The sequence below is a fragment of the Crocuta crocuta genome, unplaced genomic scaffold (assembly GCF_008692635.1).
Source record: "Crocuta crocuta isolate KB4526 unplaced genomic scaffold, BGI_CrCroc_1.0 scaffold8, whole genome shotgun sequence".
Lineage (NCBI taxonomy): Eukaryota > Metazoa > Chordata > Mammalia > Carnivora > Hyaenidae > Crocuta > Crocuta crocuta.
This window is the reverse complement of record NW_027532162.1, coordinates 1,990,447-2,004,700: the sequence shown is the minus strand read 5'-3', so window position 1 is coordinate 2,004,700 and position 14,254 is coordinate 1,990,447. Positions and strand designations below refer to the sequence as shown.

Below are 14,254 nucleotides of genomic sequence, written 5' to 3'. Positions count from 1 at the left end.
TCTCTCTCTCTCTGCCTCTACCCCTCTCCCACTCATGCACGGGCTCTTTCTCTCAAATAAACATTAAAAATAAAGGATTTTGTTTTTTCAGAGCAGTTTCAGGGTCACAGCAAAGTTGAAGAGAAGATACAGAGAAATCTCCTAGACCCCTGTCCCTACACTCACAGCCTCACCTGTCATCAGCAGCCCCCACCAGAGTGGGGCGCTTGTTACTACTAACCAAACTACGAGGACACGTCATAATCAGCCAGAGCCCTGGTTTACTGTCAGGCGCACTTGCGGTGGGGGGCACTCTGTGGGGTTGGACACACGTACAATGACACATATATGTCATTATGGCATCAGCATTTTCACTGCCCTAAAAATGTTCTGTGCTTTTGTTTATGCATCCATCCCCCTCCCCCCTCCCCACCACTCCCCTGCCCCTGACAACCATTGATCTTACTGTCTCCATAGTTTTGCCTTTTCCAGAATGTTATATAGTTGGAATAATAGAGGATGTAGCCTTTTCAGGTTGTCTTCTTTCACTAATAACACATTTAAGGCTCCTTTCTATCTTCATGATTTAGTAGCCCATGTCTTTTTAGTGCTGAATAACATTTTGTCTTCTGAATGTACCACAGTTTATTTATACATTCGCCTACTAAAGGACATCTTAGTTGCTTACAGCTTTTGACAATTATGATTAAAGCTACTGTAGATATCTGGGTAAAGGTTTGTGTGTGAACATAAGTTTTCAGTTCCTTTAGGTCAATAGCAAGGAATGTAACTGCTGGATCGTATCATAAGATTATGTTTAGTTTTTTTTTTTTAAGTAGATTCTAAAAAAAAAAAAAATAAGTGGTTTCTATGCCTAACGTAGGGCTCAAACTCACAACCCCAAGATCAAGAGTCGCATGCTATATGGATTGAGCCAGCTAAGTGCCCCAGTTTATGTTTAGTTTTGTAAAAAAAAAAAACAAAACCCACCAAATTGTCTTCCAAAGTGACCATACCGTTTCTCATTCCCACCAGCAGTGAATGAGAGTCCCCGTTGGACGACATCCTCCCCAGCATCTGGTGGTGTTAGTGTTAGCTATTCTAATAGGCATGTATCTCATTTTTTTAATTAAAAAAATTTTTTTTTAATTTTAGAGCGTGCATGGGTTGTGGAGAGGGGGCAGAGAGAGAGACAGCAGGTTCCAAGCTGAGTGTGGAGCTTTTAGGACCCTGGGATCATGACCCTGGGCTGAAATCAAGAGTGGAAGCTCAAAAGACTGAGCCACACAGGCGCCCATGTGTATCTCACTTTAATTTGCGTTTCCCTGATGACATATGATGTGGAACATCTTTTCATATGCTTATTTGCCATCTGTAGATCTTCTTTGGTGAGGTGTCTATTAGGTCTTTGGCCTGCTTTTTAATTGGGTTGTTTGTTTTCTTATTGTTGAATTTTAAGGGTTCATTGTATGGTTTGGATAACAGCCTTTTATCCAGTGTGTCTTGCAAATATTTTCTCCCGGTCTGTTGTTTGTCTTCTTATTCCCTTGACATTTTCTTTTGAAGAATTTTTTAGTTTTAATGAAGTCTAGCTTATCAATTATTTCTTTCATGAATCATACCTTTGGTGTTGTATCTAAAAATGTTGTCACCATGGGGTGCCTGGGTAGCTCAGTCTGTTAAGCATCCAAGTCTTGATGTCACCGCAGGTCTTGATCTCAGGGTCATGAGCTCAAGCCCTGCATTGGGCTCTACACTGGGCATGGAGCCTACTTACAGTGAAATAAGGTAAAATGAAACATCATCACCATACTCAGAGTCATCCGGGTTTTCTCCTGTGTTTTGTAAGAGTTTTATAGTTTTATGCTTTACGTTTTTAAAAAAATTTTTTTAACGTTTATTTTTGAGAGAGACAGAGACAGAGCGCGAGCAGGGAAGGGACAGAGAGAGAGGGATACACAATCCGAAGTAGGCTCCAGGATCTGAGCCAGCTGTCAGCACGGTGCCAGATGCAGGGCTTGAACCCACAAACTGCAAGATCATGACCTGAGCCAAAGTCAAAGCGAGACATTCAACCTACTGAGCCACCCAGGCACCCCCTGTGGTTTACATTAAAGCCTTTGATCCATTTTGAGTTCATTTTTATGAAGGTTATAAGGTCTGTATCCAGATTCTTTTTTTTTCCTTTTTGCATGTGGATGTCCGCTTGCTCCAGCACCGTTTGTTGAAAAGACGATCTCTGCCTCATTGCATTGCCTTTGCCCCTTTGTCAAGGATCAGTTCATTATATTTGGGCAGGTCTGTTTCTGGGCTCTGTATTTTGTTCTGTTGATTTATTTGCTCTTCTGCCGGTACCACACTGTCATGATGACTAGCTCTGTAGTACGTTTGGCAGCCCTCTAACTTTGTTCTTCTTCTGTATTGTATTGGCTGTTGGCTATGCTGCTTCTTTGCTTCTCCATATAAATTTAAAATCGTTTTGTTGATAGCCACAAAATAATTTGTCTGGGATTTTGATTGAGATTGCATTCCCAGTTGTAGGTCAAGTTGGGAAGAGTTGACATCTGGATAATTTCAAATCTTCCTACCCATGAACATGGGGTCTCTTTCTATTTATTTGGTTCTCTGATTTTGTTCATAACAGTTTTGTAGTTTTCTTCATATCGGTCTTCTACATATTTTGTTAAATTTAGACATAAGTATTTCATTTGGGGGAATGCTAATATAAATGGAACTGTTTTTAATTTCAAATTCCACTTGTTCGTTGCTGCTTTATAGGAAAGCACTTGGCTTTTGTATATTAAGCTTGTATTGTAACCTTGCTATGATTGCTTATTAGTTTCAAGAGTTTTTCGTTGATTCTTTCAGACTTCCTACATATATGATCATGTCATCTGCAAAGAGAGTTTTATTTCTTCCTTTCTACTCTCTATTATGTCTATTTCTTGTCTTATTGCATTAGCTAGAACTTCCAGTGTGATGTTGAAAAGGGAAAAGGAGTGGTGAGATAGGGAAATCCTTCCCTTGCACCTGATCATCGCAGGGAAGCATTGAGTTTCTCACCACTAAGTGTGATGTTAGCTGTTGTTTTTTATAGATATTCCTTGTCCACTTGAGGAAATTCTTCTCTATTTGTAGTTTACTGAAGTTTTGAGGATGAATAGGTGTTGGAGAGCTGTTTCTTCTTCTTTTTTTGGTAATGGTTTTATTGAGGTATAGTTTACATACCATATAATTTACCCATTTAAAGTGTACAATTTGGGGCACGTGGGTGGCTCAGTTGGGTAAGCATCCGACTCTGCTTTCGGCTCAGGTCCTGATCTCACGGTTCATGGGTCTGAGCCCCACACGGGACTCTGTGCGGACAGTGTGGAGCCTGCTCGGGATCCTGTCTCTCCTCTCTCTGCCCCTTCCCCTCTTGCTCTCTCTCACAAAATAATAAACTTTAAGAAAAATTTGTGCAAGCTGTTTCAAAAATAAAGTGTACAGTTCTGTGGTTTTTAGTGTATTCACAGAGGGATGTACTTGATACTACAACCAGTTTTAGAGTATTGTCATTACTCTAAACAGAAACCCCATACCATTTAACAGTCTCCTCCACCCCCATTCCCGTCTTCTCCCACCCTCGACAGCCACTGATGTGCTTTCTGTCTCTGTAGGTTTGCTTATTCTGGGCATTTCATATAAATGGAATCAGTATGTGGTCTTGTGTGTCTGGCCTCTTTCACTGAGCATCATGTTTTCAAGGTTCATCATGTTATGCATGGATCAGAACTTTATTCCTTATTATTGCTGAATAATCTTCCATTGTATGGATATACTGTTGTTTTGATGGAGAATTGGCATTTAAAATTTTTACTATTATGAAGGGAATATTATGAACATTTGTGGACCAATTTTTGTGTAGACATATGTTTTCATTTCTCCTGGATATACACCTAGGAGTAGAATTGCTGGGTCATATGGTACTCTCTGTTTAACCTTTGAAGAGCTATTAGACTTCTTCATAGTGGCTGCATCATTTTATTTTCTACCAGCAGTGTATGAGGGTTTCAGTTTCTTCACATTCTTGTTAACACATATCTGGGTTTTTTTCATAGTCATCCTAGTGTTTTAAGTAATGTCTCATTATAGTTTTGCATTTCCCTCATGATTAATGATTATGAGCATCTTCGTTGTGCTTATTGGCCTTTTTTAAAATGTTTATTTTTGAGAAAGGGAGAGACAGAGAGGGATTGAGCGAGCGAGCATGAGCGGGGTAGGTTCAGAGAAAGAGGGACAGAGGATCCAAAGTGGGCTCTGGACAGACAGCGAAGAGCCCAGCACGGGACTCAAACTCACAAACTATGAGATCATGACCTGAGTTGAAGTCAGACAGATGCTCACCTGATGGAGCCACAGAGGCGCTCCAACTTATTGGCCATTATTAAGTCTTTGGAGAAATGTCTGTTCAGATCCTTTGTCCATTTAAGATGTCTTTTTATTACTGAGTTTTAAGAGTTCTTTATATTTTCTGGATACAAATGCTTTATGATATGTGATTAACAAATATTTTCCCCAATTCTGTGAGCTGTCTTTTCAGTGTCTTAGTGGTGTTTTTTGGAGCACAAAAGTTTTTAATTTCAGTGAAGTCACAGAGTTCATTCCCACTGCTATGTGTGAGCACCGGTGTGTGAGGGCAGCTGTGGGAGCAGGCAGGCAGGCATGAGAATGTTGCGGATGCCCTGGTGAGACGTGTGACGGCTTCGTCCTGGGCGCGGCCACAGAGGTGGTGGGAAGGGGCCAGGTGTGAGGTAGGTGATAGAGCAGATGGAACGAGGTTGCTCTGGGGGCGAAGGAAAGGGAGAAGTCAGGCATGAATGCTAGAATTTCAGCTCAAAAAATTGACTCAAAATTTGATTATAGTGCCCATTATCTGCCACCGAATTGTCATAATTTTTCATCTTTGCTGGGGCCTGCAAGTGAGGAGGGGATCCGCACATTTTTGAAGTTGATAGTATTATCACTGATTGTGCCAAAGAGTGGATTCCGGGGACTCTGACCTTCCATGAATACCATCTAAGCCACTGCAGAGAGAGATATAATCCCAGTTAGAGCGGCGTGCCCAGCCTGCAGATGAGCTTCGAGGCGAGTCCTCTGGCCCCTTCTACCCACCCAGACTGCAGTCTCCAGTCCCCTCTCGAATGCAGATGATGGAGCTGTCGGTGAATAGTATAAAATCAAGTTAAGGAATTTTTAAAACCTAAATGTCATCATTTGACAGAGTTGCTTTGAGGAAATTGACTTTTAAAGGAGAAAATAGTACCAGCTGACGTTTGTGAAGTGCTTAGTCCTTCCACTTGCTTCTGAGGAGTCTTGTCCACTAAAGCAGAAATTAGAACACTCCGGTTGGGAAAAGTTTGGTTTATGCATATAGTGTGTTCTCTGCAGTTTTTCTGTACAGTGATTAAAGATCACGTTCTGTGGGAATATTTAATGAAATGACAAATGGTTCTGATTTGTCAAGTGAAAAACTGTGTGTCTGTACACGTGTGTCTGTAGCCACTTGCAGATAGAACATATCTCTGCACGATGGGATTATGAATGCCATTTACTTAGTTCTTTGTACTTTTCTGTGTTTCAGAATTTTTAAAGTTAATGTATTTCTTTTGAGAGAAGAGGGGGAAGGGCAGAGAGAGGGAGAGAGAGACAGAGAATCCCAAACAGGCTCTGCACCTGTCAGCGTGGAGCCTGGCATGTGGCTCAAACCCATGAATTGTGAGATCATGACATGAGCTGAAACAAAGAGTTGGATAGTTAACCGACTAAGCCACCCAGGGGCCCTTAAAAATTTTTTTCTTTTGTTTGAGATAGAGTGTGCATGCCCACAAGCTTGGGGGGGGGAGATTGGGAGGGGCAGAGAGAGAGAGAGAGGGAGAATCTTAAGTAGGCTCCACGTTCAGCACAGAGCCCAATGTGGAGCTTAATCCCACCACCGTGGGATCGTGTCCTGAGCCCAAATCAAGAGTTGACAGTCAACTGACTGAGTCACTTAGGCACCCCTAAATTTTGTGATAGTGAACGCTTATAACTGTTGTAAAAGAAAATTTCATTTTAAAAACTTTATATAAATTATGGCTTCTCAGTGTGTTCACATGTACACACCCATCAAGGAAACAAAGCCTTTAACTGCTCCTATGCTGCCTTATACTTGAAGATGGAAAAATTGTTGAGCGGCGCCTGGGTAGCTCAGTTGGTTAATCGTCCAACTTCAGCTCAAGTCATGATCTCACAGTTTGTGAGTTCGAGCCCTGCGTCGGGCTCTGTGCGGACAGCTCAGAGCCTGGAGCCTGCTTCCGATTCTGTGTCTCCCTCTCTCTGCCCCTCCCCTGCTCACACTCTGTCTCTTTCACTCAAAAACTAAACATTAAAAAAGATTTAAGGAAAAAAAAAAGATTGTTGAAATAGGAATAGCTTCCTCATCCATACAGTGGAGATAACGGTGATCCTGATTTGGCAAGGATTTAATGGGTTAGAGTGCTAAGGATAGTTTCTGTGAAGTAACAGCATTAGCGGGTATCGTTACTGCTGTTGTCGCGGTCTGTATTTTGGATTAGTGTCCCATGTCCTTAAATGATCGACCTCCTTTCCTGTGGGGTCTGTCAGCAGCTATTCTCACTTGAGTGTTCCTGAGGCCACTTCGTTTTCATTTGATTTCTGCATCATTTGAGTCTTGCCCATCTTTCTGGAGGACTTGGCATAAATCAAGGGTTAGTCTTGCCCTTGCAGAGTTACAAAGTTTATGAACTGTGCTGCTGTGTGGACAGAACCAGCATTCACCATCCAGATGCCTGTTGCAGCCGCCATTTAAAGCTGTGTGAGTGCTCACTTCAGCAGCACATACACTCAAGGTGTGCGAGCTTGGGCACTTTCCGCACCTCCCAGGGCTGCAGCCTCTGCTGAAGAGGATGCATCTGTCGATTTTCTTTTTTTCTTTTTTTTAAGATAATTTTTTAAATTAAAAAAAAATTTTTTTTTTTAATTTAGGGAGGGAGAGAGCACACACTAGAGAGGTAGAGGGGTAGAATATATACATATATATATTCTTAGTGTATTGAATGTTTGTTTATTTTGAGAGAAAGAGGGAAACAGAATCCCATGCAGGCTTCACACTGTAAGTGCAGAGCCCATCTCAGGGCTCGAACCCATGAACTGTGAGATCATGACCTGAGCCAAAATTGAGTCAGACGCTTAATTGACTGAGCCACCCAGGCACCCCCAGGCAGGGGGAGAATCTTAAGCAGGCTCCATGCTCAGCGCAGAGCCCAACGCGGGGCCTGATCCATGACCCTGGGATCATGACCTGAGCCGAAATCAAGCATCAGATGCTCAACTGACTGAGCCACCCAGGGACCCCAGTCAATTTTCTTAAGTATCACAGAGGAATATGATTCTTTTATTACCGTTAGGGGAGCACTCACAAGCTACACTGCTTGCTTCATTATATTGACTTGTGTGATTGTCACATGAAACGGGAATCTGAAAATGCTTGGAGTGCTGGGTGTGCCGTAGAGATCCTGGGGGTTATTGTTCCAGCAGTGCATTGAGGTCAGATTGGAGAAAAGGTGATATCTTGCTGGCCTTCCATTCTTGTCATTCATCCCTTCCTTGCAGATTTTCCTTTTACATAGCTCATCCATCTATTCAGTAAGTACTTACTGAGTGCCTCTGATATGCCTGATCCTTTTCTAGGTGCTGGGGCCACAGCGGTGAGTGAGGCAGATGCGGCCCTGATCTTGTGGGCCTTACAGACTAGTGATGGTAGAGGGAGTTGGGCAGAGATGGCCAGTCAACAGGGAGGAAAGAAGCTGTGTGAGCAAGTAAAGCAGAGAGAGGGAATAGAGAGTGCTCGGCGGTGGTGGTAGGAAGCCCACTTTAGGGGATGGTCAGGTGGGACCTGGTGGCTAAGGGGACATTTCAGCAGACTCCTATGTGCTGAGAAGCAGCAAAATCTGAGTGACATCTGGAGAAAGAGCATACAGCCCAGTGTAGGGGCCCCTGCGTGAGAATGAGTTGGGTGTGAGTTTCATTACAAGAGAGCTTGAAGCTGGTCAGTCAACTTTATAGAAATCAAAAAGCCACAGTTCCAACAGACCAGAAATCCAGCATCCCAGCAAGTTCTTACTAGAGGGGCCTGAAGTCTCTGGAGAATCAGGATCGGGCACTGCCTGTAGCTGCTGCTCGTCTTCAGAGCTGTGATGGTGCGAAGGGGGAGACGCAGGACCCGGAGGGCGAAGACCTAGATTCAGGTCCTGGCTTTGCGGTCGGTCGCAGGCAAGTCTTGTGACCCTTGGGCTCTCAGGCCCTTCCTCTCAAAGTTGGAGATGACGCCACTCATCTTACAGGTAGGAGAGGGAGTGAACGAGTGGCTGCGCCCTTCATGAAGGACAACACACTGTGTAAGCACTGAGCCTCTGTGTTGCGGGAGGCTTTGAATTCAGAGCGCCGGGAGGTGCTACGGGTCCCAGTGTGCAGCGGGTGCGTAGCTGAGGCTCTGAGCACCGGGGGTGGGGTGGGGAGGGGGGGCTGCAGGCATCCGGCTGGTAGACGTGCTTCTCTGCTGTCTCAACGCGGCGAGTGTATTTCCACACCAGGACTGGTTCCTTGTCCTCCTGGGACAGTGTCTGTCTTCTTTCTCCTTTCCGTGTTCCGTGCTTCCTGGTGAGCTTCGAACTGCAGGATGCTTCCAGCGAAGCCTTTCCCGCACTGCTCTCTCCCTCTTCCCATCAAGACCCGCAGCTTCGCACCCAGTCGCATGGTTTTGTGTGTCTTCACTGCTGCTTTTGCCTGCCTGGCCAGATCATAAACTACGTGAGAGTAAGGACATTATTCTTTCTATTCCTCCGTAGTATTCATTAGCACAGTATAAATTATAGAGGCCAATACCTCTTGACATGCATGTTGAATCAGAATGCTCAAAAGTGATCTTAATGACACCTGCTTTACTTTCTCCATTTAAATAAGCTCCAGCTGTAATTTTTCCCCACCTGGAAGTTCCTTGATCCCACTGTGAAACATGACTTCTCTTTGGCTTGACCAGACATTGAAGTAATTCTCACGCCTTGTTCTTTAGCCCCCAGGTTTCCCCAGATGCCAACTAAACATTCCTTGTCCTGCCTGAAGATCATCGGTGGACACCTCGGCCATGGCGGCAGTATCAGAACCGGTCACCTTCAGAGAGTTCTGCCCTTTGTACTATCTCCTCAGTGCCATTCCCACAAAGGTCCAGAAGGGTCTCCGCTCCGTCGTGGTCTACCTCACAGCTCTTGACACCAATGGCGACTACATCGCGGTGGGCAGCAGCATCGGCATGCTGTACCTGCACTGCAGGCGCTCCCACCACATGAAGAAGTACAACTTCGAGGTGAGTCTTGCTTTTCGTTACCGCTTAGTATGCAAGGGTCGTGGCTGACGTTGAACATGTCGTGTGTTCTAGGATGGGGTAATTTCCTTCTGATCCGGCCTGCGTATCTCACCAAACACTACTTTAAAACCGTCTTTAATTGAAGTGGAATATAACTAAAAAAAATTGTGGGTTTTTTTTAAGCTTTTCTTTCCCCCCGCCTCTAAAATTCTAGCATTTTAGAGAGCATTTTAGTGTTTAATTATGTAATAGAAAACTTTGGAAGTAGGTATTTTCTTCTACATGTTTTTATTTCTCAGAGTACCTTGGATTCAGTTGAATAATCTCTAGTTATTCTGCTGAAATTATTATGAAAAAAGGACTGGTATCAATACTGGTGTGCTACTCAAGCAGGTACTCTGAAATAAGATCACTTCTATAGAACGTTGCTGTTGGATCTCAGCCAACCTCCGCTCTGTGTTGGTTGTCTTCAGGCATTGCATGTCTGTGTATTGTAGATCCTTATAGGCAATAAATATTGATGACCATCATCAAGTTCACCTACGTAGTTGATATCTGTGATTTATTGAGTACATGGCTTTTGTGAGAGACTCAAAGATGACTAAGTTGTGGCTCCTCCCTCATGACCTGGGGTGACTCTACTGTGCCTGGGTTTTTATGGACTAAGACGAGACTTTTGTGTTGAGGGGCGCCTTGGGGGCTCAGTCAGTTGGGCGTCCAACTTCAGCTCAGGTCATGATCTTACATTTCATGGGTTCAAGCCCCGCGTCAGGCTCTGTGCTGACAGCTCAGAGCCTGGAGCCTGCTTCGGATTCTGTGTCTCCTCCTCTCTCTGCCCCTCCCCCACTCATGCTCTGTCTCTCTCTCTCTCTCTCAAAAGAAAAACATTTAAAAAAATAAGAAAACAAAATGATAGATCTGATTAAAATGTATCAATAATTATATGAAGTGGAAATGATCTGCACATATCAATTAAAAGAAGTTACTGAAAGAAGAAAAAAAAATTATGAACCAACTATATATTGTTCATAAGAAACTCAATTAAAAATTAAAAGGATGGAAAACAATGTATCATGTAAACGCTAATTAAAAGAAAGTTGGAGTGGCTGTCTTAATATCAAAGTAGTCTGAGCAAAGAAATAACTAGGGATAAAGAGAGCCATTCTGTTGGAAAAGATGCTGCAGTCTTACATGTATGCACCTTAACTAACAAGCTCCACAGTAGACAAAGCAGAAAGTTTCATAATTGGAAGGCAAAATCGAGAAATCCACGATTGCAGTTGGAGTCTTCAGCCCTCCTGTCTCAGTGGTAGAAGGATTCGACAGAAAATCAACGAGGATGTGGAAGAGCTGAGTGACACCATCAGCTGACACTGTCTCATTGACATTTATAGAACGTTCCATCCAACAGCAGGTGAGAGTGTTCTTCATAAGTAAACGTGGTCATATTCATGGTCAACTGAGACCATATTCTGGGTCATAAAACGCATCTTAACAAGTTTAAAGTAGAGCAGACTTTGGTTCTCTGATCAGTTCTGTGTTTTACTTTTTCTCACATTTTAGTTGGAGTGTACTTGGCATAAAGTGTACAGATCTCAAATGTACAACTTGGTGAGTTAGTATAGGTGTACACCCATGCAGTCACCTAGATCCAGATCCAGAACGTTTCCAACAGTCCAGGAGACTCCCTGCGCTGGCTCCTGGTCAGTACTCCTCTCCCGGTACCTGCCCTTCTGACCTCTAACACTGCAGAGCATGTGTGCCAGCCCCTTAGTTTTTAATTTACTGTTAGGTCATCTTTGGCATTAAGGTTTAGTGTTGGAGCGTGTGTGTGTGTGTGTGTGTGTGTGTGTGTGTGTGTGTGTGTGTGTTTTCCAGAAAGTGTATTTGGATGGAACTGGACGCAAAGCATGGAGCAGCGTGAGTTAAGGCCAGAGAGGCAGGCAGGGCCTCCCACACGGGACTGTGGGCTGGAGCCTGGTCCTGGAGCGTGGTCAGCTCTGGGGCCCTGGTGGGCTATGTGGGCTGGGGGCCAAGTGTGAACTCAGACCCCTTACTCAGGTTGCATTATGACCCAGTTCTCTTTTATAAAACACGTGTGGTTTATTGATCACCATTTTATTGTCCTTTTTTAATATATTTTTTGATGTTTATTCATTTTTGAGAGAGAGAGCAGGGGAGGGGCAGGGAGAGGGAGACACCGAATCTGAACCTGGCTCTAGGCTCTGAGGTGGCAGTACAGAGCCCGATACGGGGCCAGAACCCACAAGCTGTGAGACCATGCCCTGAGCCGAAGTTGGGTGTCTAACCAACTGAGCCACCCAGGTGCCCCTATTGTCCTTTTTTAAATATAACTATATGACTATTTTTTAAAGTTCACCACCCCCCGGCCAAAATCTGTACTTGACAGCTGCAGGTACCTAAAGCATTTTTCAAGTGCCCATTTGGTATAGAATACAAACCCATAATTGTGGAAAATCACAAAGGAAGTACAAAATAAAAATTCTGTCTTGGAAAAAAACATGGAATTTGGAGTGTGAAAAGAAAGCTAAATATCTATCTGTAAAACATAAGGGAATTTTCTAACTGTGTGGGGCCGAGAATGGGAATTAGCTAAGGGAAGGGATGTGAAGAAGTATCTTTTTGTTTTCTTTAAATATGATGCAATTATTAGAATTCTTATAACAAGAATGTTTTCCTATTTACTTGTTTTTTAATTTTTTTTAGGTTTATTTATTTATTTTTGAGAGAGAGACAGAGTGAGTGGGGGAAGGGCAGAGAGAGAGAATCCCAAACAGGCTCTACACTGTCAGCACAGATCTCCATGTGAGACTCGAACTTAGGAACTGTGAAATCATGACTTGAGCTGAAATCAAGAGTCAGATGCCTGACTGAGCCCCCCAGGCACCCCTCTATTTACTGGCATAAACACAACAACACAAAGCTCTGTTTTGAGCGTTGACTGTCCGTTATTAGCTGTGTGAGCCTTGAGACAGATCAACTGCTTTGTTGTTCTGGTCTTTTTTGTCTTCAGAGCTGGCTGCATCTGAGCATAGTTTGGTACAATTCCCATGGTTTTCAAATAAAGAAATGGTAGGATTCCTGCTGCATGCCACACAGCTGCTTGCCTGACCGTCATGCTTACTTCCTGCGAGAGAAGACAGGGCCTCCACTAAAGTCAGGATGTGGAAACCAGATTCAGGGTCTCGGGAATTTCTAAGTGCAAATTGAGAGACGCATGAACTACTTTTATTTAAGGGAAATCTATAATTTTATCGGAACGTAAATAAAAATAAAAGTTACTATTCCCTCTAATAAACCCATGCATGTATGGCATGGATGAAAGATCATGTGTTCAAATGAAGTTCTGTTTCTAAAGAAGAAAGCAGACCTCATATGTGCTAAATACAGCCTGTCGTGTGTTTTCAAGAATAATAGCTCTGGAAATCTTTTTTCTACACAAGTTAGTGGGAGAGGGCAGATGGAGACACGAGAAGTTCTTCTAGCTTGTGCCAGAAGCACTAAGAAAATGTGAGGAGCTAATAACAAGTATAAAAATGTTGTAAACTTGTTAAATGTATGGATGTGAAACACACAAGAATAGACCAGAACGATAACTTGACCCGAGCTTCTGATTTTCTGTTTGGAAAGTAATGGTATAACCTCTCTTCTCAGCATTCGGCGAATGGCGGACGCTTCACGCCTCGCCCTCAGAGCGGTCTCTGCACTAATCAGTTGTCGCTCCCGCAGCTGACCCGCACCGTGTGTCTGGGAGCTCGTTCAATAAGTGCCCGGCGCTCAGTGTGTGCTAGGCCTGCTTTCGGTCCTGGCGAGGACAGGACGGGGCAGGCAGGGTCCCTGCCCCAGGGGCTCAGAGTCTGATGGGGAGCCAGAGACGCCAACACAGATGAACAAGAAGGGGGGTCTGAGGGGGAAATAAACCGCAGAAGGGCACGGGGTCGTTGTGGTTTTGAATAGGAAGTGCAGGGAAGGGCTCGCTGAGCGGGTGACAGCTGAGTAGACACGCAAAGGCAGTGAGCAGCACGGCGTGTGTAACAGCGGGGCAAAATATTCCGGGTGGAGGGGGGAGAGGTCTGAGCATGGGAACATGTCTGTGATGTTGTCCAGTCAGAAAACTCAGGTTTCAAAATGTTATGAGCATTTCCTTGACTTTGACCAGGTCAAAGTCAAAATATATATATTTTTAAGTTTATTCATTTATTTTANAGGGTCCCTGCCCCAGGGGCTCAGAGTCTGATGGGGAGCCAGAGACGCCAACACAGATGAACAAGAAGGGGGGTCTGAGGGGGAAATAAACCGCAGAAGGGCACGGGGTCGTTGTGGTTTTGAATAGGAAGTGCAGGGAAGGGCTCGCTGAGCGGGTGACAGCTGAGTAGACACGCAAAGGCAGTGAGCAGCACGGCGTGTGTAACAGCGGGGCAAAATATTCCGGGTGGAGGGGGGAGAGGTCTGAGCATGGGAACATGTCTGTGATGTTGTCCAGTCAGAAAACTCAGGTTTCAAAATGTTATGAGCATTTCCTTGACTTTGACCAGGTATATATATATATTTTTAAGTTTATTCATTTATTTTAAGAGAGAGAGCGCGCATGCGTGTGCATGAGAGAGAACAGGGTAGGGGCAGAGGGAGAGGGAGAGAGGACCTTAAGCAGGCTCCATGCCCAGCGCAGAGCCCAACTTGGGACTCCATCCCACAGACCGTGAGATCATGACCCGAGCCAAAATGAAGGGTCCGATGCTTAACTGACTGAGCCACCCAGGCACACCCAGGTTGTTGGGGGTTTTTTTTTTGTTGTTTTAAGTGATGCAGAAATGAGAGTTTTTGTCTCAGCCCGTCAGCCAAAGATGCATT

At 44.2% G+C, this 14,254-nt stretch overlaps 1 protein-coding gene across 4 annotated transcripts in view; it reads left to right on the top strand.

The window, feature by feature from the left end:
• The window catches only part of TECPR2 (tectonin beta-propeller repeat containing 2), a 103,919-nt gene that overhangs the window by 4,896 nt on the left and 84,769 nt on the right, over nt 1-14,254 (top strand). For all 4 annotated transcript variants that reach the window (XM_077776482.1, XM_077776484.1, XM_077776483.1 and 1 more), the window contains exon 2: nt 9,092-9,382. In XM_077776482.1, the coding sequence (XP_077632608.1) occupies nt 9,164-9,382 (219 nt within the window). In that variant the 5' untranslated portion in view covers nt 9,092-9,163. The remainder of the gene's footprint in view (nt 1-9,091; nt 9,383-14,254) is intronic.